Source organism: Patagioenas fasciata, chromosome 5, assembly GCF_037038585.1.
Source record: "Patagioenas fasciata isolate bPatFas1 chromosome 5, bPatFas1.hap1, whole genome shotgun sequence".
Taxonomy (NCBI): domain Eukaryota; kingdom Metazoa; phylum Chordata; class Aves; order Columbiformes; family Columbidae; genus Patagioenas; species Patagioenas fasciata.
The window spans coordinates 16157297-16182006 of record NC_092524.1 but is presented as its reverse complement, the minus strand read 5'-3'; the positions used below and the strand labels follow the sequence as shown (position 1 = coordinate 16182006).

Here is a 24710-nt window from a genome sequence, read left to right as displayed (position 1 = left end):
TTTCTGGCACTGTGGTGTTCTCCTGTGCTTTCCGCACATCGCAGCCCCTTGTTTCCCATCTGTAAGTGCTGTGGAGTGTTACTGTGTGCTGTGAAACAGATGCTGCCTCCCATTGCAGAGAGGCTTCATTTTGTTATTGATTTAACAGGGACTAGTGCAGCCCTTAATGGCAGGGGCTTGAGGAGAAAGATCCAGCTACATATTCCTGCTCCTCCTTTGTGCAGTTGATAACAGTTCTGGTAGCAGGTGGGAGTGGAGAAGGGAAACGTCAAACCTTTATGTGCAAAACTGTCACCACCTCTGTCTGAAGGATCTTCCAGTATTTCATCATGTCTAGACTGCAAGTACTGTGTTATCTTGTGTAGAAGCCTCCTTTATCATACGATAAAATTACAAAGCCCAAATCCTTTTTGTTTTGAACAGTAATGATCATCATTATCTTAAGTGTGAACAATCCAGGCTACTGCCTATGAATCAGAAAAACAGCAAGAGGTGGATGCAAATCTAACATCTGCAGCTGGGCAGATCATTTAGTCTTCAAGCCTGTCATGATGATTGATCAGCTAGGAAAGACTGTGAACCTTTTGCTTCCACCACTGCACAGTCACTTGCCCTGCCAATAGATCCACTCTTTGAGTTGTGGTTTACCAGTCCAAATAAATGCCCAGCCTGGCTCTATTCCTAGAATAATCTATTGACAAGGAAAGGCACTAAGGATTTTTTAATTATCTTTGTCATCCATTAAGTTTTTCAAACACATTATTTTATCAGAAACATTTGTTTACTTTTACAGTTATTATAGCTTAAAATGTTATGGAGAAGAGCCTTGATATTTTAACTGACTCCAAAACAGAGGGAAACCTGCAATGGAACCAGTTTGGAAAGTTAACCCATGCAGAAGTTGTTACCAGCAGCAGGCAAACACTTTGTCTCTTAGTTTTAAAAATGTGTCAGGTCTCCAAAGCATATGGAAATTGGCTTAAAGCCCTAAGGTTGTATTTAAGAAAGAAAAAAAATAGAGTCTTTAAAATGTACTTTTTGAGACCTCGGTGTACACTGAAGACCTGTTTTGAAAGCTTTCTCTGCAATAATGTTGGTTAGAAGCTAACTCTGAAAATTGAGGCTGGTATTCTCACATCGCTGGTTGGCTTCACAACTTGGAATTTAAAGAAAAATGTCTGAAACTACAAAATGCGTAAAAAAATAATCACTTTGTTTCCCCAAAATTCAACTGGCAGAGCTGATGAACTCCTGCAGGCATGGTAATGACTTTGTATGACCCATGAAATTTGACTGAAAACCCTTCTTCATTAGCAGTTGGCTGCCTTTGTTGTAGTTTTACTTCTGGTACCCGTAAGATGTGCTAGTTTGCCTTTATGAATAATGGCATGACAGCCAACAGGCAGTTTCTTTTCCTTTTAGACATGAGTTTCCACTGGTAAATGTGTTAGGTTCTAGTTCACTTATTGGTTATTTGCTAGCTTATGATTGTTTGTATATGCCTCCACTTTTTGAAGTGACCAGTAAATGAAAGCAATGAAAGTAGTTTTGGAGTATGCAAGGTAACTTTGTTTTAGGGGGTACAGAGCACCTACATCTTCTCTGGATTTCAGTGCTTTTGCTGGGTGCCTACATTTCTACAAAATGAAAGCATTTTTATTTTTAGATCATTCTGAAGGAGATATTTCCAAGGATATGATTTCAGCAGAAGTGAATGGCAGTTGGAAGGACTGGGAGAGTAGAGTGGGCTCGCAGACATTTTATCACCGATAAATTTCACCTCTGATCTCTGGGCAGCTCCTGGGAATTAAAAGTGCCTGTGGAATTGTGTGTGGTTTTCTTATGTTCCACTGAGCTTCCCACTGAAATTTTCTGTCATGCATCTGTGTCTTTGTAACGCTTAATGCAATGGCAAAACAAGAGGAGCAGACTCAAGGACACAAGAATACGACCCTAGTTTATTGTGTTCAGAATGGGTGCAAACTTGCCACCTTATCTGTCACCAGGATTCTAATCCTCAAATGCCATGGCCCATAAATGACTTCTCTGTAATAACATTTATCAAAGTGTTTCTGGTCTAATTATTTATGCTGAGCTTGTTCTCTAAAAATTTCTCTTGAAAGGATCTTTTTAAAGATTTTTCTTTTGAAAACAAATTCATGACCACATCAAACAGAGATTCATGTTGCCGTTGGTTTAATTACCATCAGCCCTCAGGGAATCTCAAAACTCGCTGTTGTTATAATTGCTTCTCTCCTTTTCTCTCCCTCACTCCTTTTCCCCTTCCATTTTTGACTGCTGCAGAAGCCATCATATGGTTATTAATTCTTTTGAGCTCATTTTAGGTACAAAGGAGTGTATATCCTTTTTTGCCCATATAGTAACTATCAAATAATAAATCATGAGTACATTACAGATGCTAAAAAAGGAACTGGCCAAAAATTTGTTTTTGAAAAAACAATCTAAGTCATCCTGGTTTTTAACATTTCAAGCAAAAAGCAGATAGTGGTGCCCTTCTGTACTTACACCATGCCATAAGACCAGATCCATAACCTGTGGATGTGCCTCACTTCCAACAAAAAAAGCCCTAGTGCACCCAGTCTGGCTTTATTCCCTTTAAAAAGCTGTATGGATGCCTCATGTGGGTAAATGTGAAACATAACATAAGCGATGCTGACCTAACTTGATGTGATACATGGCATATTTGCTTTTAAAAGAGCAGCAGTCTCGAATCTGGTTTGAATTAGGAAAAGTGTTTGAGAGAAAGAAAGGAAAAAAGGAACCGTTTCATAGCAGGCATCTGAAAAATAACAGTTTGAAGGAAGGAGGAAAAATTGTCAGGCAAAATGTATCAGTTAAAGATGAAAAATGTATTTCTAACACTGGGGATTATGAACATATATCTTATTGTTTGTTTGGTTTGGGTTTTTTAACTAAAATCTTGGCAAATTAGGTGCATACTATGATGATCCAGAACGAGAACAGCTACTCAATGGTGAAATTATCAGCAGTACTCCAGCAAGAGGTTATTAGTCATAGTCCCAGTATCATACAAGAGCCAGAGCCAAGCATTCAAGAAGCAAAACATTCCCCTTTGGAGAGAGGTCAAGATTAGTCACTTTTGTTTTCTTTAATTGGTGAGGGTGGCAGTGGGGGTTGGGCTGGGTTGGGGTTTATTTTGTTGAAGAGTTTGGCATCTATTTTTTGCTAGTTGGGTCCTTTGCTTTCTTTTTAACCCTAAAATTTTGTAAATATGCCACTGTTCCACACTGGAAACAGGAATCTACAATGAGGAGAAAGCTGTTGTCTGATAGCCAAACTTCTGACAACAAAAATATGGGGTGATATTCAGAGGCTGTATTGCCGTGATTAAACGAGCAGAAAGAGTCCTCCAGAGGCAAGTACCGTGGGGAGTTTTCGTCACATCTGTGGAACTGAAGCATCTGAAATATAAGTGCCTGTTAACTGAACAGAGAGTCTGTCTTTCCCTTGCAGATAGGTACTGGGGTGCTCAACCAGAAGGACACAACATAGGAGCGTTTTGCTGAACAAGAATGTGATTGGAAATGAGAGAGCCATCAGTTTTCCAACCTTCTGTCTCATTAAAACACAGAAAAGTGCTTTGAAGTTTTCTTTGAGATCTGAAGATCTGCCCAGGACAGGGGAAAATACTTTTGAGGTCTTTTTAGAGCTCCTCTTTCCAAGTTGAAGATGTTTAGCATATCTGGAGGTGGGCCATTAACTTTACTGCCTCAGTCTTCCCGACTTTGTGCTAGCAATAACAATACACAGCTACTGCAGTGTCCTACTGTGTAGGTACACAGAGGTTCACACAGTGCTTTGGATATCAGATTCACTAATTACCACTACTTATTCTATAACTATATCCAAACTATTGCATCAAAATAAGGAGCTTTTTTTCCTGGTTTCTTTGCTCAGTACATCCCTTATATTTCTTATTATCTCGAGACTGTTTGATGTCCTCCACAAGGCTCCATTTCGAAAACTCTTTATGGTGATGGTGCTAGATGGATGTCCAGTGATTTTTGTGGATACATAAATGCTTCATACTTTTGGTATCATTGATTCACTTGGAAGGAAAGAATCCCTCCCTTCTTGCCAACTTGTGTCTTATTTTTAAATGGAAATGGAGGACAGTTGTGTCTGGTCAAAGAGATATTATTTCCTGAAGGTGGGGCTGCAGTAGATGGAGTTAAACAAATTCTTGAACAATCTAGAGTATTCAGTTAATAGGACCAGGGGGATTTTATCTTCTTTAGTAGCTCCTGATAAAAGTTGCGTTTAGAGACAAGACCCTGAACTTCGCTTTCCTGTCTTCATCCAAGGAGAGAAAAACTCTGCTCCCTTGTTCATCTATTGTTACTCTGTTAGTTTAGAGGAAAGGGTTAAAAAACTAAATATCTGACCTTTGTAATATTTTTTAGAAAAAAAATGCTGTATCCTGAGGCTGTGCTGGGCCAAAGACTGTAGATTTTGGACGCTGTCCTAACTTGAAAATTTCCATATGTTTTAAGTCTTGTCTCATTTATCTACACCACAAATTTTAATTGCTTGGCTATAGCCCTCTGGATGCCAGATCGATGTGTGAGTGTTGTGCACATCTGAGCATGTGCTCAGTCCTGCGAGGCCAGCAGGGCTGCCCTTGGGGAGCGATGAGCAGGCAGAGGGACTTCATGGCCCAAATCTACACCTAGAGCTAAAGAAAGATTCTCAGGAAGAGCTGATTTCCAGTGGTTTGGGTGTTTTAAATAAGCCAAATATTTTTGCAAGTTGTTAATAACAACAACAAAAGCTCTGAACCGAAGCCATTGTTCTCAGCTCTCTCTTCTCAAGTAGGAGCCATGTCCAGTCTCTGCTTCTTGCCATCTCCTCCAGCCACCTCCATCATGGTCCTCATTTCTGTCTCGTCCAGCAGCATTTTAGGTCATCTCTTTCTGACTTTTGCCCTCGGGCATTTCTGAATCCTTTCCTGTTCTAAAACAAGCACAGCCCCAAAAGCTTTCCAGCTTTTGAGGTCTTGTACTCTGTAACCATCCATGGCCAAGTGTATTTCAGTCTCCCGTAACTTAATTCCTCCATTTGCCTGTGTCTTACCTACCTCCTTGTTAGGAGAGCTATGTATTCATCCTACCTTGCTTCCTTTAGTCAAGCAGGAAGCTAGGGCCAGATAGTTTTATGAAGGTGACATATAAAAACCAAATCAACTTGTATGTAACTTTTGATTTCTATTAATTTCTCATAATCTTTAAGATCTTAAAGGAATTGCTTTCCTATATAAGCACAGCATCTGTTGTTGCCACTTGTGTCTTTGTAGGTCTTGCTTAATAGACCTCTTGTACCTGAAGTTTTGCCTGCTCCTGATCTGCAGCATTTATACACATAGGGATTATGTATATGAGTTGTGCATAATTGCCTGGAAATAGTCAAAGATAGCTGTGAAGGTTTCTTTTCTATTGTGCAACATCTTCTTCAGCTACTGCTGTTCTGAAGACTGTCTCTTGACTTTCATATGAGGAAAAATGGCAGTACCATGAAAGAGGCAGTTATAAAAAAATGCTGCCAATATTCTGCACTTGGTAACATATATGCTGTATTTTATATTGTATTTTTTATTCAGTCACAAGTTACTGAAGTGGCTTTCTCATATCAGTTTTCCAGTTTTTGACCTGTCAGAACGTGTCTTTTACTATTGTCAGTTTCAAATAGAATTCAAGGGAGACATCTTATCTGAAAAATGGCATTATGGTTGTAATCTACACTCTTTTAAGAATCCTGAAAATCCACATGAAAGAAATAGAGCTGAGTGAATAGTTAACCAGAGATGTCAAATTTTCAGAAGCTTTGAGGAAGCTTTTAGAAAACCATTTTTTCTTTGGGGAAAAAGACACTTGGAAAGGAAAAATAATTCTCTGCAGTATAGTTACTTGATTATCAAAATGGGTTTTCTCATTCTAATGGAAAGAAAGAATGCGTAAATCAACCCTGTCATTTCTCCCATTTCCTATGGCTTCAGCGTCTGGTACCCTAAAGTTTGTGCTGCACAGTCAGGACAAAATTGTTCAAACAAACAAAAATTACTTTAAAATGCCACAAGTGTTATAGTCAGTAATCAGATGGCCACATACTGGTGTTACCAGTTTGTTTTACTTCCCAACATAATTAAGAAAAATGTGTGACAAAACTGGGTTTCTATGTGGTGCATGAGGAATTTACTATGCCAGGCCAAACCCTTTTTAATAGCAGTTCACTGATGTCAAGGTAACTTCTGGAGAATCAGAACCAGCAACTGGGTTATAAATCCCGTTTTTTCCTGAGCTCTGACTTTGACTCAATGACTCAGAAGTTTCTTCCCAGTCCCAGGTCATCACCCTCTGTTGAAAGCACAAGCAGCACACCGTGATTAATGGTGAATTATCAGCAGCCATTTAAGGGTTACTGCTACTACTGCTAAGAGGTGTTTTGACACTTTTGAGAAGCGTAGAAGTATTTTACTATAAAAATGCAGAGTAAGATGAGACCGGCAACGGTCTCGGTTTACCAAAAAAAAACGCAGAAAATTCTTGGTATCTCAAAATGAAGAACAAATTGGCATTGATAGCTTTATGCATCATTTTAGGACACAGTGTGTAGCAAAAATCTTTCTTTCTAAAGATGCTTTTTGTCTCAAAGTTATCCATTTTAGTTGTCAGTTAAGACAGTGGTTACAGTGTCTAAAATTTTCATTGACTGGAAAGTGACTTGTCACTTGTAACCCTCAAAACCTGTTAATTTTGTTACTCAGAAGCTCAGCCTTTATATTTTTCTAGTGATGAGTAATCTTACACTAGAGGAGAGTGTTTTCTCACTGGCTCCACTTCTTCTATCCTTCCTCCAGACACCGCACACATACTCCCTTCTTTGGCCAACTCTCAAGAGAAAGTACAGACAGTCTGGAGAACAAATCTTCCTTCATGCAGATTACACTCTCCTATAAACACCTCAGCAATGGGTACATAACCTCCAGCAAGAGTGCTGCCTGATTTCTGGCAACAAAATAGATTATTTGAAGCCAGAAGCTCTGATTAGAGGATTTGCAAGAATCTGGGGTCTTGGGAACTGTAAATGGAAGGAAGACTCATTCCATAATTTTTGAGGAGTCCTGTATCTGAAGAAAGAAACTTTATTTAATAATAATGAAAATATTAGTCTCTGCTGCCACTATTATAGGTATAAAGAAACGTTCAAAGTAAATCCTCTGTGAAGATTCTCATAGCTTATTCCTGAGCTTCTCTGAAAAGCCGCTCCTAACATCATATATGTTGCTGTCCACAGGGCCCTCAAAACTGAACCATTAATTGTTAGAAATATTGAGATACCAAAATGTGTAGGAACTTGGCCAGAAGAGGAGCCAGGTAAGCAGCTTTCTGAAGCTTCCTCAAAGATTCTCAAGTACGCTGCTTAAACTGGATGGATCCCACTGAAGAAAAACATGATTTACAACCACACCTTCATTTGCAGAACACACTCACTGTTTTCTGAAGTACTGCTGATACCAGTACCTTCCTTCATATCATTGCCATTCAAAGGCATCATAAGTTCTGGAATATTTTTTGCCACTTATGTTTTCTTGAACTGAGTCATTAGTGTGCCTGATAGTGATTTTGTTAACAGAAAGGACATTTTTGTATATTTTTCTGAAATATAAAGCTACCTCGTTACTAAGTATAGTATTGAATAGTGAATACGTTAGGGACTCTATAGAACACTGCTTATAAGGATGCACAGATGAAGAAAGCATCATTTTCTTTCCCTAGAAGTTTGCCACACTGCAGAGCAATAGGGTCCTCCTTATTAAGAGGCCACCAGCAGTGACAAATACATGACAATCTCCCCAGTCATCTTCAGGTATTTTGAAAAAGTGCCTTAAAGAACTGGTTCCCTTTGAGCTAAAAAGCTGTACCATCAGGAATGAACGCTACTCAAGATAAATCAGGGTAGCAGGCTTGGGAGTCTAATGTTTGAAAAGTAGTTGAAATTTTCATTTATCACATTTTAGTTCAGCCAATCGTAGCTTGAATTCTGGTTTGCTTCTTCTCATTTAGCAGCTTCCTGCTCAACTTTCTGTACTAAGAACAAGCACAGTCCCCCTGAACGCACCAAGTGAGCACTGTGCTGAGAAAAAAAATCTGATTAAGCACAAATTATTTGTTTAATCAGTCAACCAGGTTGAGAACATAGGTAGTTATAAACCACCATTCTGTCCAAAGGGACTATGATTTTTACCCTTAATATTTACTTTTGACATCTCTGAGAATGAGAAAGAAGGCAGATGAGACAGCTTTAATCAACATCATTAATCAACCTTGATCCCTCCAGATCATGAAACAGCGCTTGGCATAACTTGTTAGTAATTTGTGGTCTTTGTGGCCTAAATGATGCCAAACTCCTGATTTTGTCCTTTGGCTTCCTCAGTATCCTGAATATCCATGGCTGACAATAGCGTTCTCCTCAGCTCTGTAATTCTTCCTGTCCTTGCTCCTTCACAGTAAATCCCTAAGTAAGTTTGGGGAGTGGGTCTCCAGAGTGCTGCTCTTTAGTTCTCCATTTCAGGGGTGCACGAAGGAGGCTCTCCTCCAGAAGTCCCTGGAGCCACTTGGGTTTCTCTGGGTTTTTTTGTTTCTAAAAGCAAGGAAAGAAATTTATTGTTACAGTTCATGTTCCGAACCATACCATGAGTTTGCTATGAATGCTCAAAATTACAGGTCATTTTAAATGGATGTAATACGAAGATCTGGAGAATTTTAATAGATAAATTGCTCATGTTATTTTTCTCTCCTCTCGTCACAAGAACGGTCTCTGCTTTGTTCACTGACACATCCTGGATTGCCTTCGTTACCTTTATAGAAGTTGACATGTCATTCTATATCTTCTTGAAGGGGACTGCTTCTGAAAATGTGACCTGAGAGGACCCTGTGGTTGATGGGAACTGCATCATCACCAGTAGTCGATTGTGTGTGGTGTCAGAGTTCTCAGGTGCCTCTGTGAGTTCTTGAGGAATAGCAAAAATCTGTTCTGTAATGTAGCTACATTTGTTCCTGATGTGCCACTTAAAATTCATGCTCTAATCTTCCAGTCTTTGCGAAGTACTGTTTGGTTTGTTGGGTTTTTTTCAGTGCACTGCATGGACGGGACTGTTTTATTCATTTCCAAGAGCTAGGTTCAAAACTTGTTTAAATCTGCTTCTCTCCATCTGTGCTTAATCTATGTTCCTTGGATCTTTTTGAAAAAAACCTTATCTTGGAGGATGGAAAAATCTTGTTTTCATACAATATTTCAGTAAGACTTAGGAGTAACAGTGGTGTGTAATTTCTGAAGAGTTTCAAACACTGCTTCCTCTCCCCAACAACTATAAAATACAAAGGAAATTATTTGCATATAAAGAATCTGATCATCCAAACATCATGCCTCTAATGAAACATAAATCAGCTAGAAAGAGCTTACTTCGTTTTTCCTAAAAGAAACAAATCAGTCTGAGTTATTTTTCTACATAATTAACACTGTTTGCTGTTTTAAGTAGAGGGATCAGAGTTGTCCAAAGCAGTTAAGATTTTAGCAACATCAGCAGTTTTTGTGTTTGCTTTACTTTTATTCATTCTGGCATCATAGCTAATTTCTAATCAAGTAAATGTGTGTGAAAGTATAAATCAGGAGAGATGATGCACTTTTCCATGCTAAGTGCATAAAGCTGGTTTAATAAAATGAGTGAGATTTTTCTAGTGGGTATAATCATCTCTGCAGCAAACTAGTGAATGATCTATTTCAGGATGTGTGTTCGGATGACAATGAGCAGATTGGGAATGTTAATAAGCAAGGCTGTTCACCAATAAGCCTCTTATTCTTGTACATCAGAGGCCTGTGATGACAGTAGAAGTCGCCTTCAGGTGGCTTTTAATTCTCTCTTTCAAATGTCTGATACTGTAGTCAGAAAACGCCCCTTTGGCAGAACCAAGGATGGAGGACCATCATCGAATTGACATCTCATTTGACAATGTAATCTTTTCTGATCCAGCCCCAAGAAGCATGAGCAGAGCAATGTACAGAAATCCAGGCTGCTCCTTCTCTTGTAATATCCAAATAATATTTTACTATTTGGGATTGACAATTCAGTCCAAAATTGATCCAGAGCCTGCTGAAGTCACTGGAAGTCTGTGATTGCCAAAAACTACCACTGACTTCAGCGTGTCTTGGAACAAGCCCTTTGCGGGCGCAGGACTCCCTGAGAAATGCTTTCCTTTGTTGGGAAGCAAAACTCATTAAACAACAATTAAACACAACCAGATATCTGGACCTCTCTCCACAAAAACTTTGCAGCTTTAGAGGCCTACCCCAATAAGCAGGAATGTAGAAGATGAAGGTCTTTGCTTTTAACTGATATGACTCAGCTCAATAGTAATTAGCTTCTGCCTCTGCTTCAATGGGCCTCCTGCACTCCACAGCTGCAGCAGCCAAACCTTGTTCCCTAGGAAAAATTAGACAATTATCTCTGGGAATTTATTTCCCAGCAAGAATATTCACATCTCACTTCTCTCCAGTATTTCATCACCAAGATGCACAGCTGTTGAAGGGCTATCCAGATCTCAGTCCAATCTACTGTCATGTTCAATAGCTCCTCACTGCAAGCGTTTCATAAATGCACATTTTCCAGATATATCTTCGGTCTGTGTTTCCTCTGGTAATCCCTGCCTGGAATCACAAATTAAGAAATATAAATATATATATAAATCCCCATGTTAGTTTAGAATAACTAGCAAAAAGACATTTATTGTTAGAGGAAAAGTTGTCCTTCGGGCTCTGAAGATAGCTGTTTGTCTGCAGATTTCCACTACAGTCCTTCCAGCACAGCTGTCTCAGAAAGCAAGTGATACCTGGGCAGTGGGGATGGAGGAATGAGATATTTTTCAGGCTTCACTATAACTGATTTGTACTGTCACACTTGGAGCATTGTGAGTTTGCCATCTGTGATGGGCAGCACTTGGGCAAAGTGTGCCGTTTTTGAAGGGAAAGAACAAATAGTGAGGAAATGAAAACCTGATGATCTGCTCAGTTTTCCATCTACATTTTCTTCGAGAAATCTTGAACTTATGTGTTCTTCAGCTTCCTCGTTTGGAGAATCTCATCTTTCAACATCCATTTCCATCCAGAATTACTAGTGTTTCATGTACCATGTAGGGTGCTTTGCCTAATGTTTTCAAAACCAGCTGCAAAGTATAAATCTCTGGCACCTCATATTTTTAAATCACTGTATCTGCTTCCCTACCAGTTGTACAAAGTGTTTGAAAAAAAAGAGCATTTTCTCTACGGTGGAAAAACATTTCAGTCTCTGCTGAAATCCTCCAGGTTTGTTGATGTTCTGCTCAACCTTACTGTCTTTTACTATCCTGTGTGATACTTGGATGATAGCCAGGTACATATAAATTGCTCCCACTCATGCTCTCTCTGGCGGTTTTATGTGCCTTTCACTACTTTCTAGCAGATATTTCAGGCAGAAATTTATTCCTATCATGGTTTTTTTGCACTTACTTTCTTTTCCCTTTTTAAAACCTATTGCATCTTTTTGCCTAAAATTTACTTAGTGTTTGGGGATCCCTGTAGTCAGAGACTACAATGGCAAAATCATGGCTTTCTCATTAGGCTTGCAGAAGGGAGCACGAGGCCATAGGACAGACTCGCTGCCCAATTTCAATGCTTGCCATGCTAAGGGGCAGAGAGTGGCCATCACTTGGAAGAAGGAAGAGCCCATCTTCCCCTCAGGTTGTCTGGCTCGGTACATTGGAGGCAGCACAGAGAGGAGGCTTCCCATGCCAGATAAAAGGGATGGCACAGATTACTTCTTGACTGGAAAATGCAAGAAACCAGAGACTGAATCTGTGCTGCTCCTAGAAACATTTTGTTCTTGATTTTTCCTCTGAGGACCACAAATATACACCAAATAGAGTCTAAATTTTGGACAAATCAATAACCTAGTTTCTACTGAGTATCCTGATTTTTTATTATATTTTCTTCTTAAGGCTAGAAGAAAGAGCAGAAAGAGGGAAAATAAATAAATAAATAAATGAGCTTCTATCTAAAGGCAGAAGAAAATCAGCATTATGGATTGAAGTTGAACCTTCCCCAGCTGAAAAATGAACTTTCACCCATCTTAGAAGAGTTTCTGGCTTGCTGTGAATCCTGTCATTCAAACGGCAACTCTAGCAAACACTGTGTCATTAGGGGAGCGTAAAACTGAATCATGATCCTCTCCCAGCCCTTGCCACAGACCCCAGCTGCTCTACACTCACATTGACAAAAATATTTGTGGAGTATATTGTAGCCTGAGCTGGTAATTGGACCCAAATGTAACAAAGAGCATCAGTCAGTCCTAGCTTAGAATTGATTAGATCATTGCAAATAGAGCAGATCTTTACTAGAACATGTTGATATTATTAAGGCATATAAGCATGTTAGAAGTTTATCATGTTTTCAAAATATATGGACATAATGATAACAAAACCCCACAGAATCTCAGTTCTTGGACCTAGTTCTCTGCTCCAGCACTTCTGTTCGAAAGCCCATTTGTCATTCATTCATCCAGGTATAAAATGAGTGTCAAAGTGCATCTCAGAGGTGAGTATTAACAGACCTGTCCTCATCCAACTTGCGTTAAATTTCTAATGCCCTATTTGATGAACTGGGAATCTGTGGTGTCTTCATAACAGTTGTTGTGATCCTAATTAAGAAAACTGTCATTGTAATATTGCGTTTTTCTCACCCTGTTTGTTACAATTTTCTCATGTGCTGCTATTAAATAAACCTTCTCTTTGTCTTTTTGTAGGTTACACAGATGGACCAGAAGCTGAACCTCATTACAGATATGCTGCATCATCTGATTTCCCGTCAGCAGGGGGATCAAGGGAACAACAGATCACCACAGAGAGGCCACAGCGTCAGTTCAGATCTTTTCCTCCCTAATAATACCCTGCCAACCTATGAGCAACTCACAGTACCAGGAGGAAATGAAGATGATATCTCCTGATGTAGTATAAGTTTGGGTTGGGTTCTTCCCACCTTTGTCCTTTAAATGAGACTGAATGTTGAGAACTTGGAAGGAATTAAGTTCATCGGCCATCCAAGAAATCACGCAACCATTTTATCTATACCACTAGTCTCAGATATGTTCTTCTAAAGCCGCTCAGAATAGCCAAAGGATTGCCAGGCTGCCTTCTACCAGGCAAAACTTGCTGAAGCTCCATGTTGTTCATGAACAAATGATCACAACTCGTTATTTCTCACAAAGACCAAAACAATGTAAAGACAGGCAAAATGGCAAGGATTTAGAACTCCTTCAATAATAATAATAGTAATAATAATATTCTAATAATACTTGAACTTGGATGGAAAAAGTGCATTCTGTTTATGAATCTGCAGATAGCAATATATTTCTATTACTAAGGTTTTTAAAACAAACTAGAATAACTTATGTTGGTTTTATTGTATAAACATACACTAACATTCTAGAAAATGACAAACCGCATACTGAATGATTTTCTTTTTCTGTTTTATTTTAACATCGCTACATAAACAGTTATCAGATAATGACGAGGGGTTTTAAATCTGTTTTTCTTCAGGGAGGAACTAATCCTTAATCTGGAACAATACTATTTATAGTGGAAAGTGCTACAGATTTTTTAAGATAGCAGTTTTTCATGGGGAGACAATAAAGTATTACATAGGAAAAAATATTCTGCTCTCTAGAAAATTGTTGCCAAAGAATTTATGTATAAGTAGAAAACACAGTGGTCTGAATGTACTTGTCCTGAAATAGCTTTTTTAAAAAAAGGTGGCAAACTACTTCTTAAATCTACTGGTTTTTAACTGCAGTACAAGAGGCTGAAGTGACTGGACTTGCTGGTCAAGTGCTTGAGCTGGCCACTTGCTGAGCATCCATAATCCTCACAGGAATCAAGGTCCCAGTTCAGGAAAGCATCTCTCCTCCAAACAGCACATATGACAATTTGAACAGTTTAATGCACGGGTGTCAGACTCATTTTCAGCAGGGGCCACATCAGCCTCATGGTTGCCTTCAAAGGGCCGAATGTAGTTTTTGGACTTTATAAATACATACTTTATAAATACATTCTACTACGTACATTACATTCGGCCCTTTGAAGGCAACCGCGAGGCTGATGTGGCCCCTGCTGAAAATGAGTTTGACATCCCTGGTTTAATGGATAACATCTTGAGAAATTCAGCTACCTACGGGGGTCATTTGGTATTGAGAAGTGCCAACTCTAAGTTAGAGGACTGAGGGCCTGAGCCACAACTGTCGGAGCTGAGCCACATTACCCCATGTGACACTTGCGATAGAGCCAGCAGCGTCTGGCTCAGTGTGATTTTTCACATACACAACATGAGCAAGATTTGGGCTTTGGTTACTACGGTTGAAATTCAGCCCTTGCAGATAGTCAGCACCTGCATCATGCCAGCCCTGCTGTGAACGTGGAACATAGTGTCAGGAAAAGCTATTTAGTCCAGCATGGTGGTGATGGTGGCAGCCCACACGGCTGGCGAAAGTGGGAGATGTAGACAGATTTATCAGCCCTTGCACTTTGAGTATCACACCCACCCAGTGCACCCCATTCCCCTCACTGCAGAGCCTGTACCCCACTGCGGACCCTTTCCCTCCCCTGGAAAACTGATGCCCTAAAGCCTCGTATCTTTGCACAGCATTTAATATCACCAGTCTTTAACACCTTTGAGCAGTCTGAAATACTGATGTGTAATGAAGTGAGATCACAGAGAACCTTCACAGAGTGCTGCTCATATTCCAGGCTTTCTTTTCAACATTTCATCTCTTTCACTTGGACTGCAGAGAAAAATATACTATATTTAACTTTACAGATTACATTACAATTATTCAGCCTTGCTGCTGTACAGTAGATAAATGTTAAGGATGTAGAAATTTACAGGCATAAACAGGAATTGTATCTGGGCATTATGTTTTATAGAAATAAAAATTATTGTCATGATTTTGAAAATTTTTTAAATGAGATTCAGCATGTAATTTCAGGTTATCAAACAGCCTGTTAATTTCCTAATAAAATACAGGACAAGAGAGCCATGTCTTTTGGTTGTTCTAAAATCCAGACACTTAATACACACAAGAAAGCTGTTGGCTTTGTTTTTTTTTTTTTACTCTTAGCTCACTGCAAAGCATACGGGTGCCTTATTTGCAATGTGGGACTGGAAACCTTCTGCTGATTCTTTACTAGAGAAGTAAAAGAAAAACAGGATTTAATCAGCTGGGGTGGCCTTAGGGAGAAAGGTGTGTGTTGTAGCCCTTGCTGAAAGCAGCCAGGTCTATGCATTACCAAGAAAATGCATCCATTCCTCCCTGTTTATTCCCAAGACCATACGTATTTGTGTTTGGCAGCTAATCTCAGTGATAACAGTCTGGCACAGCAAACATTCCATGCTCAAGATAATTTCCGTTTCTCGATGTGTCAGTTGGTCTATATCCATCTGAAAATCACCGTTACCAGAATCCTGGGAATAACCATGTTTTACAGATTCTCAAGGCTGGTGGCAAGGTGCCGTGAGGTTGGTGATTCGCCACCTGTGTTCAGCTGATCCTTTCTAAATGGCAACCAGCTCTGAGACCTGGTGCTTAAAATCAGACAATCCACGTCATCCTAAGAAAAGGAAGATGATCCATGTTCCCAGCTGAAGAGGGATGTCGTAAAATGAGCCATCCATACTTGTCGTGCAGCTGCCTGGAGCTAGCTGCCCCAGGTGCTCGCTGGAGACAGGTCTGACCCCTCTGTTTGGAGAACCAGACTGGATTTGTCTTGCCTGGTGGGGCTTCATACCTCAATGACTTCTCCTGGAAGTAGGTACCTCAGCACCTTTCCTTCACAGAGAGCTGCAGAACAGCAGCAGCAGGAAGATGAGCTGAAGAGTTCAGCGCTGGACCAGCCTGAAGTAACCAGCATGCAGTGAGTATGTGTTTCTGCTGAAACCTTATCTGCTGATGTCTGCTGTTCATCCGAACTGTCCAGAGCAGGTTTTTAAAAAATGAGTAGGAAATATTTGTTAATAGCTGAAGGGGGGAGCAAAGGAAACTTCAAGGTAGACAAAGCCTTGATCTTGAGGTTTTCTACCTTGTTTTTAAAAACTGCGTTCAGATAAAGGCATCTGAGGCTGCAGAAAAGAGTCTCAGAACAGCTCAATATCAGTTTTGCATTTCAAGACTGGTGTACACTGGTCCTGGACCTTGATCCCTGCCTAAAAAAAATAAAGGTCACCAAAGAAAAAAAAAGTCATCCAAAATAATATGAGCTGTCTTAGCTTTCCCTGCCTACCAGTGTCTGGGTGCTATGCCAGATATGGAAAGTAGGAAGTCAGTCAACAGGAAAGGAAGAAAAACATGGAGCCACCCAGCTGAAGGTGGTGATGAAGGTTCACCCTTTCTCAGTCCACAGCAGAGGCAGATGCTCACACAAGTTTGTAACAAGAGAGATTAATGGGAGGAAAGGGGAAGGATGTGTGAAAGAGAGGAGGTTTGGGGGGTGAACAAAAGCATGGGCTCCTGTTCAGGGGGCTGTATTGGAATTCAACAGACAGAACCACTGTGCCTGGCATCAGCATTAATAACATAATGTGACCTTAGGGTGATTCATTTCACTTGTTCAGCCACATCTCCTGCGCCCTCTCTGTTGCTGAACCCAGTTGTCTGTTTAGACCACAAATTCCTCAGGACAGGGACGAGCCCTTTCTATGTATTTGCTCAGTGCCTAGTACAGAGAGACCTGCACTCTGGAGACCTGAGGTATCACTCTCATGTAAATAATTATGCAGGAAGTAAAAGCCACACTGGATCCCTGCTATGTGCAAAGTCTTTATTATTCTGAGCCCAAGGGGTTTCAGAGCTGGAATCACCTGCTACCAAACTGACAATGAGAGGATGTTGGGTTTTAGATCCCCTTTGACATAGCATCTTACAAAAGAAGACCTGAAGTCCAGCCATTGCTCATTTTCACAGTGGTATTTTAAAGCAGGTTCATTTCAAATATGCCAGCACTATGCTTGAATACTAGCTGAGGCCGAAATCTTTGGATGTTAGCGGATTAAATAGCCATTTTACTGCAGCAAGCTAAGAGCTGTTGTTGCTAGCAGACACCTCTGGGCTGATTTATCACCCATCAGTTCTGAGGAAGGTGGAAATATTCCAGGGCACTGAGCTGAAAAGGTCTGGGTAAGAAACAAATTGCTTTTTGAAATATAAAAAAGTAAAGGCAGGAAGAATTTCTTTTCTGGGAGTTTACAGAAGAAAAGGTAAAAGTTGTTTTCAGGTAATCCTCCGCCCTGGTGAGACCCCATCTGGAATATTGTGTCCAGTTCTGGGCCCCTCAGTTCAAGAAGGACAGGGAACTGCTGGAGAGGGTCCAGCGTAGGGCAACAAAGATGATTAAGGGAGTGGAGCATCTCCCTTATGAAGAAAGGCTGAGGGAGCTGGGGCTCTTTAGTTTGGAGAAGAGGAGACTGAGGGGTGACCTTATTAATGTTTATAAATATATAAAGGGTGAGTGCCACGAGGATGGAGTCAGGCTCTTCTCAGTGGCAAACAATGATAGGACAAGGGGTAATGGGATCAAGCTGGAACACAAGAGGTTCCACTTAAATTTGAGAAAGAACTTCTCAGTGAGGGTAACAGAGCACTGGAACAGGCTACCCAGGGAGGTTGTGGAGTCTCCTTCCCTGGAGACATTCAAAGCCCGTCTGGACACATTCCTGTGCGACCTCACCTAGGCGTTCCTGCTCCAGCAGGGGGATTGGACTAGATGATCTTTTGAGGTCCCTTCCAATCCCAAACATACTGTGATACTGTGATACTGTGATACCCTGCAGGATAGGTATTACTGTTCTCATTTTACTGATGGAGTGGTGATTTGGACATTGAGAAGAAAAGGAAAAAGGTTAAAGGTCCAATGCAATTCCCATTTATGTCATGCTCTTGTGAAAATGGACTTGTTTGTTTCATTTATGCACAGGAGTTGGGCTATTGCCAGTGGTGGGAACACTCAGTCCACACGGGTCAATGTAAACCTTTGCAAGTCCAAATGTGTAGGAAAGACTCCTTTCATGTCCTGTCAGTGGAAGCTGGGCTGTGGTGTATGCAGCGTTGCTTTTCTCATAGTCAGAGCCATGCAAATTCGCAAGTTTCTGGTTTGCATTTCTATTTTCAAATCATGGATTTATAACACTCCTGCATGCTACTCACATTATCAAGCCACAAAAATTAGAGGTGTTTCCAGTTCTGTGATGTGAATTTCATTACCTACCACACTTGAACACATGCAATGCAGTTTCTGCACACAGAGCAAAGGCTTTTTAAAGGCCCACAATTTCATTTAAAATAGCTTGTGTAACACTTTGCACCATGGGCTTCCTGAGCAGCATCAGCTGTGATGAAGCTGCGTGAAAGGCAGCAAGTTGTTAGACCAGTGCGATGTGGAGGTGACACTTAGCTGCATCCCAAGAAGGATTTGCTCACATGCAATGACCAAATGTTGTTGAGTTCAAACCAAAAATAGCAGGTAATTCTCTGAACACTGGTTGTTTGGGGTTTTTTTCTGTCTTGTCTGTGGGCTGAGTTCGGTATCTAAGGGGTGCAAATTTCAACTGAAGCTTTTTTTTTCCATGGTTGTGATGTAGAGCGTGTTTGTTTTCTGTGTCATTCCCCTGGTGCCCAACCAGATGTGTATTCACACTTAGCCTTCCTTTGGCAAGGACGCTGATACCGGACCCTGCTCTCTTCTACCTCAGTGCCTACTGTCACAAAACTTATGAGAACTTAATTATTTCATAGACCTCTACCCTTCTGTCAAGTTGAGTTGAACAAGGCCGACGGGTTCAGAAGTTTCTAGGGGGAGGCAAAACAAACACAGCATGAGTGCATGAACCTTATTTCCACAGGAACTAGGCTAAAAGTCCTCTCTCCTCCCGCAAACCCAAAGGTCTGGAAGAGATGTAATCCCTCACTTTGGAAGAAGACAACCTCTTACTCCTGAGGTGAGGAGAAGACTTGCAGAAGACATGTTCGTGGGAGCTGGTGGCTCCTTCAAGGCTTGGTGCACCTTGCCTTTTGATCAGCTATTGAAAGCTGCTGGAATATAGCATTTCTCTTATGTTGCTCCCAATGACAGTGACCTAAAAGCTAATACAACAAAATGCTTGGCACCGCAACAAAGAAAACACAGGTGCCGTCCTTGCACATTATTGCAATACAGCATGGTGTCCGGTGAAACGATGTCTACGTTGCTGGCAAGGGAGCACTGCTGGGGAAGGGCTGGCCCGAAAGGAACGGCATTGTCCACGTTCACATCGCTCTCGCTTGGACTGGCAGTGGCTGCCTATGCGGAGAGGCTTCCCGGGGGCCCAGCGTGAGGCATTGTGCTCTCTGCCCATGGATTTGTGCCTAAGAACTGATCTATAAAGCCGGTCTTGAAACCTTCTTGGAGCTGCATTTGCTTCAGAGCTAGCATGACTCTGGCGAGCTGCCCAGGGATTTAGGCTCGGTTAATCCAGGCTTGGCTCTCCATGGCAGATACCCATGGAACAAAGGAAATAAAGCTTCCACAGCCCTGTGGAGTTGCTGGTCAACCGCTCGGCCAGGTGCAGAAAGTGGGCTAGGCAGCCTTCAGCAAGCTCTCTGGGATCAGAGAAGGGCAAATCCCCAGCAGGGGTGAGCAGACTAATCTTTAGAGATTTTCTTGCCATAATTTCCCAAGTCTGGGAGTGCTGCAGTCTGAGGCCCCAGTGCTCGTGCGTTTTGCACAGCCTTCAAAGCCAGCTGTGCTGAAATGCATTGCTGCTGCTTTCTGTGCTGGCAATCTTAGAGGGAAATACAAAATAAGAAGCCAAGGAGGAAAATAAATTCAATTTTCATTCGTGTTGTATGTTATATCCTTTGGAATATATTGATTATTAATTCATAAAGATTAATATGTTTGACAGAGTTGTTACAAGCACTACCAGTGCTGTAGGAATGATAAGCACGTATGAAGTACTAGGATTACAAGTAGTTTGTGAGATGCTATTATCTGCAACTGTTGTTTAAGCATTGTCTAATAATTTGTTAGTCCTAGTGGGGTTATTAACTGAGCTGTCTGTAAATAGAACCTGAATGTAAATGTGATTCAGATTTTACTCCTTTTGCATCCTTGGCCCTTATTCTGTGTGTAAATCTTCTGCTTTGGTTCCATCCCTTTTCCTTGATTTCCCTAGGGATTTTCTTCTAAGTGTTAATTGAAACACTGGATGTAGGTTTGATGGGCAGAGGGATATGTGCCCTTGTGATCGCTTTTGGGAACCATCAGGTAAGTTACCTACATGAGGACTTACAGCAAGCACACGAGGGAGTTTTCTGCAAGCCACAACATCTTTTTCATCATAGTTTGTCTTTTAAAATCTGGATGACAGAGGATGTGCTTTCCCCACTGAAACCCTCTGCCTGTGCTGCAGGAGCTGTGGACTCACAGCCAGAGCGACATGTGCTCTCTTGCAGCAATTATAGAGCGGATTTTAAATAACGCATTTGCTTAAATGGTTGCAAATGTTTCTCTGTTATTTCGGTCGGCAATCAAGAACTTTTTTTTTTTTTTTTTTTAATTTTCTCTTCTGTGCTGCTAGGTGGGGGGATCCACAGCAGCCAAGGGACAGAAACCAGAAGCAGGGGAACAGAAAGCTGCACCAGAAGACAGGTCCTGTTATTAAGCAAAAAGTGCTGCCTGAGGCACACACATTTCAGTCCCTGTTTCTTGCAGCCTGAGCACCATTTCTACTACCCTGTCTTTATCTTCTTGCACCCAAGTGCTAAGCCTTAACACACCTTTAAAGTACCCCAAACTCTCCCGAACCTTAATTTCCACCTGGTTCTCCCACTCCCACGAACTGATTTAGGGTTCGATCCAAAGCCAGCAGAAGGTAGCAAGGCTTTTGGCTGGCTCTGGGGGCACTTGGGACGGGCCCCCAGGATGTTTCCTAGTGCCTGCACCTCACAGGCATGTTAGGCACTGCTCCTTGGCATCGCTCAGCCTGTGATTAACATTTCCTTCCTACGCCAGTCTTTCAGACCGCCGCTTCGACTCTTTTTTGTTTTTCTCCTTTCCCCCTTCCTGGCTGAAGGGGAGAACAATTCCTGGAAAAGAAAAGTGCTCTTTCCCGAAACCTTCACAGGGACCTTCAGGGAAGAGAGAGGAGACTTTGGAGAACATATGGCTAAAAGCGTTTGGGGGTTTTCAGATGGTAAATGACCGATGAGGTCTCAAAGGGGTTTTATTTATAAATGATAGACTCCTGAGAGAGAAATAATTGCTGCTCTCCCAGGCGTAAAAAAGCAATTCACCTGACATAAAACCCAGGGATAAAATTAGCTAAATGAAAGCTAGATATGGCAACTGTATTAAGCTTTTTTTTTTTTCCCTCTTGAATGGTGAATCATTTTAATTTTGTTTTCCCCTCCTTTCTTGGAAGGAGAAAAAAAAAAAAGCCAAAGCCAAAGCATTGCCTTGGGTCTGGAAGAACAGATGGTGCCCTGGGCGGCCCTCCGGCGCGCTCTGCAGCGTGCATTCCTCCACTCCGCCGCTCAGATAACTGAGTTATACAGCACACGACCATCTGGTGTATGACACATCTTGTGTCCCCCAGACAATGCCCCGGCAAACCTCTTCAGGGGAGAGGTTAGTTTCTAGGGTAACAGCAGCATGTGCAGCTCCAGGCCTTATTGAGATTCAGGGCTCCTCACTTGTCCCTATTCTTCTCCTCTCTATTGTTGTCACTTGAGCGTTTGCTGCTTGGTTACTCTGAGACTGACAATACCCATCAGCATTTTGTCCCTGGCCCAGAAACCATTGTCTCCAAATTTTGTTTCATTATTTATGTTTTCAATATCCAATGGTTGGCTGAAGCATCTGCTGTAGAGTGATAAGGCAAGTGCCCATTTAGGAGGACCGTGCCGCTGCCTGACAACGATGGTTTGAATTATTTAGGTTGTGCTTGGACAAACCTTTGCAAAACCCAGAGTATCCGTGAAGCACTGAGGTGACTTTATTTGTTTGTCTGCTTCAGTTTTTTCAGGTGTTCACCTCTTTTAATCCAGATTTAAAAAAAAAAAAAGAAAAGCTTAAAACCTCCATAGATTAACTCTTGAAGAAGTAGGTCTGCTCATTGGCTGGAGGTCCCTGGATTTTTCCTTGCTGGAAACTATTTGAAAAGCAAATGGGTTACGCGTTCCTTTAAACAAGTATTAAAAACACACAGTAAAGGAAATATCAGTGATGTCTAAGCACAAATATGCTGAATTGCAAGCCTAAATGCTTTCCTCAGGTTAAGGTCAAATACTAGAAAACCAGCAATAACAGTTAAGAGAGGTTCTCTATCTATGTATCAAATAATAATAACATATATATCTATGTTGATATTGTACTACGTTTGTTATAATTTTAGTCGAATTCATAATTTTCACACATTTATTAATTTCTGGAGATTTTACTTTTGAAGTAACACTTGTAAAAAAAAATATATATGGCCTAAAGGCAATTTTTAAAAAGTTTTGCCTAGAATGTTTCAGATCTGTTATGAGGAAAACAGGAAAAAACTTCTAGGGTTTTCCCAGAATGAAACAACCTTTGTTTTGTAGACCTGAGAGCTGGTGGCAGAAAATGACAAGGAGATGTAACTCTCAGACAGAAGGTTGGTTTTAAGTATTCTCATGAAAATCAGTTTGGATTTGCAGCATGTTTTGCCCTTGACCTGTCTGTTAGGTGTGCCATGGCACCAAGTGTATCTCCTTCATCGCATGCTTGAGATGGCATGTGATCATAAAAGCAGAGACCACGCTAGAGTGCAGATGCAAGAGGAGATAGAGCTGATTGTGAGCAAAGCTCTCTTAGTTGTGTTTTGCTTGGCAGCTTTCAATAGCAAGGAGGAGTGGCTGAAAATATCCTCGCTTTGTTTTAGATTTGGACAGAGTTCCTATTTTTCTATCTAACTATTGAAAGGTATCAGCAGTTTCTCAGCCAGTCTCTGCATTATCTTTGTAGGTGCAAAGCCCTCTGTCCTGGCCAACAAAGCGGGACCAGCTGGAGAGGTACAGGCAAAGCACCTGAGCTTGTGGTGTTTGTGAGTACTCAAGAAAAGTCCATACACTGATATCACATGGGTTGGAAAACGGGTCTCAGTCATGCAGCCCTTCTCCCCCTCTTGCAGCCCTCCCTACCTCCCCTCTTCCAGCCTCATAGTTGGGGGGCTCCAGTCCTGGTGTTCCTCAGCATCTCTCCAGCTTCAGAGCATGAGAAGACTGAAAGCAAACCAGAGCAGGCAGTCCCCTCCTGCAGAAGGTACTCTTGGTCTGAGAATAATATCAGGTGAGGTACCCCTTCTGCACCCCTTCAGCTGGAGTGCTAGGTAGTAGTCCAGTTACTTGAGCTGGGTGAGTCTTTCCTGACAGTGGCATGGAGCAGAAGGAAGGTAACAAGGGTGGTTAGAGGAATTGAGAGCCTCTATTAGGACTTTCTCTGTCTAACCTAGCAAAGCAAAAGGCTAAGGTTGCTCTACATAGATAAATATAGGAATAAGAAGTGCTGTTTCACCCAAAGGACAATGTTACTGCAAGAAAAAGTATGTAAGTTGTCCATTAATATGTTATTGAATGTTTCTAAACAGCAGAGAAGGAGTAACAGCATCCCTGTGTAAATACGGGGGGCCAAACCTTCCAGCTTTAAGATGTTATTTGATCATTTGTGAAAGAGATCACAGACTATGATTGCCTGAAAAGGCAGGGAACTAGTCCATGTGACTCAGAACATCCGTGCTGCTTCAGTATTTCATAGGTTTTAAAGGCAGAAGAGCTCGTTAGAGCACCCAGTCTGAACTTTTGTGCAACACAGGCCATAGATCACATGCAGTTACTCCTTGCTGAGCCCAGAAATTTGTCTGACTTAAGTTTTATCTTACAAGAAGTCATTGAATCTTGATCTGAAGACACCAAGATCCACTCCTTTCCCTGAGGTTTGTCACAGCCTTAATCCCCCCGCTACTAAAATGCACAGCTTTTCTTGTTTTGGTCTGAATTTGTTCACCAGGATCTTTGATTCTTATTAGGCTTTCCATGGACAAAAAGCCTTCTAGCATAAGAAATCATCCTGCCTTAGCAAAGATTGCAAAAAGCCTGTGAGTGAAGACTAGGGTAAATACACTAACTGACCCAGAAAAGTTGAGGTTTCTAACCATTCCCTCTGTGCTGCACCTTCCATATTTAGTCACCTTTCTGACCTTGTACCTTGGTATTTTAGAAGCTTGTTTGAAAGCAATACAATTGCCTCGGTGCCTTGTTGCAGCAGGATCACCCAGGTTTGCCTTGGTGACTGTGGAATTTTGCACAATTCAGAGGCAAGGCTTCGGGATCATTAAATATTCTTTATATGCGTTATGGTGGTAAAGGGAGGGACAGGTAGAAAAGGAGATACTGCAGCATCTCTAGATATGCCAGCTGCCCAGGTTATCTGCAGGCAGTGACCAGAGGACCTCAGTGGCATGGCTTTCAGTCCATACCTACAACAGCACCAAGAGTATTTAAAATTATTTTAAAAATACTTAAGAAAGGAAAATATGCA

At 41.3% G+C, this 24710-nt stretch overlaps 1 protein-coding gene across 9 annotated transcripts in view; it reads left to right on the top strand.

Moving 5' to 3' along the window:
* Positions 1–15153, top strand: part of KCNQ1 (potassium voltage-gated channel subfamily Q member 1) — a 404259-nt gene extending 389106 nt beyond the window's left edge. For 8 of the 9 annotated variants that reach the window (XM_071808985.1, XM_065839685.2, XM_065839683.2 and 5 more), the window contains one exon: positions 12872–15153. In XM_071808985.1, the coding sequence (XP_071665086.1) occupies positions 12872–13072 (201 nt within the window). In that variant the 3' untranslated portion in view covers positions 13073–15153. Of the gene's footprint in view, positions 1–7332; positions 7388–12871 lie in introns of those variants that run through there. The other variant, XM_071808984.1, reaches the window with a different exon arrangement.
* Positions 15154–24710: the final 9557 nt, after the last annotated feature.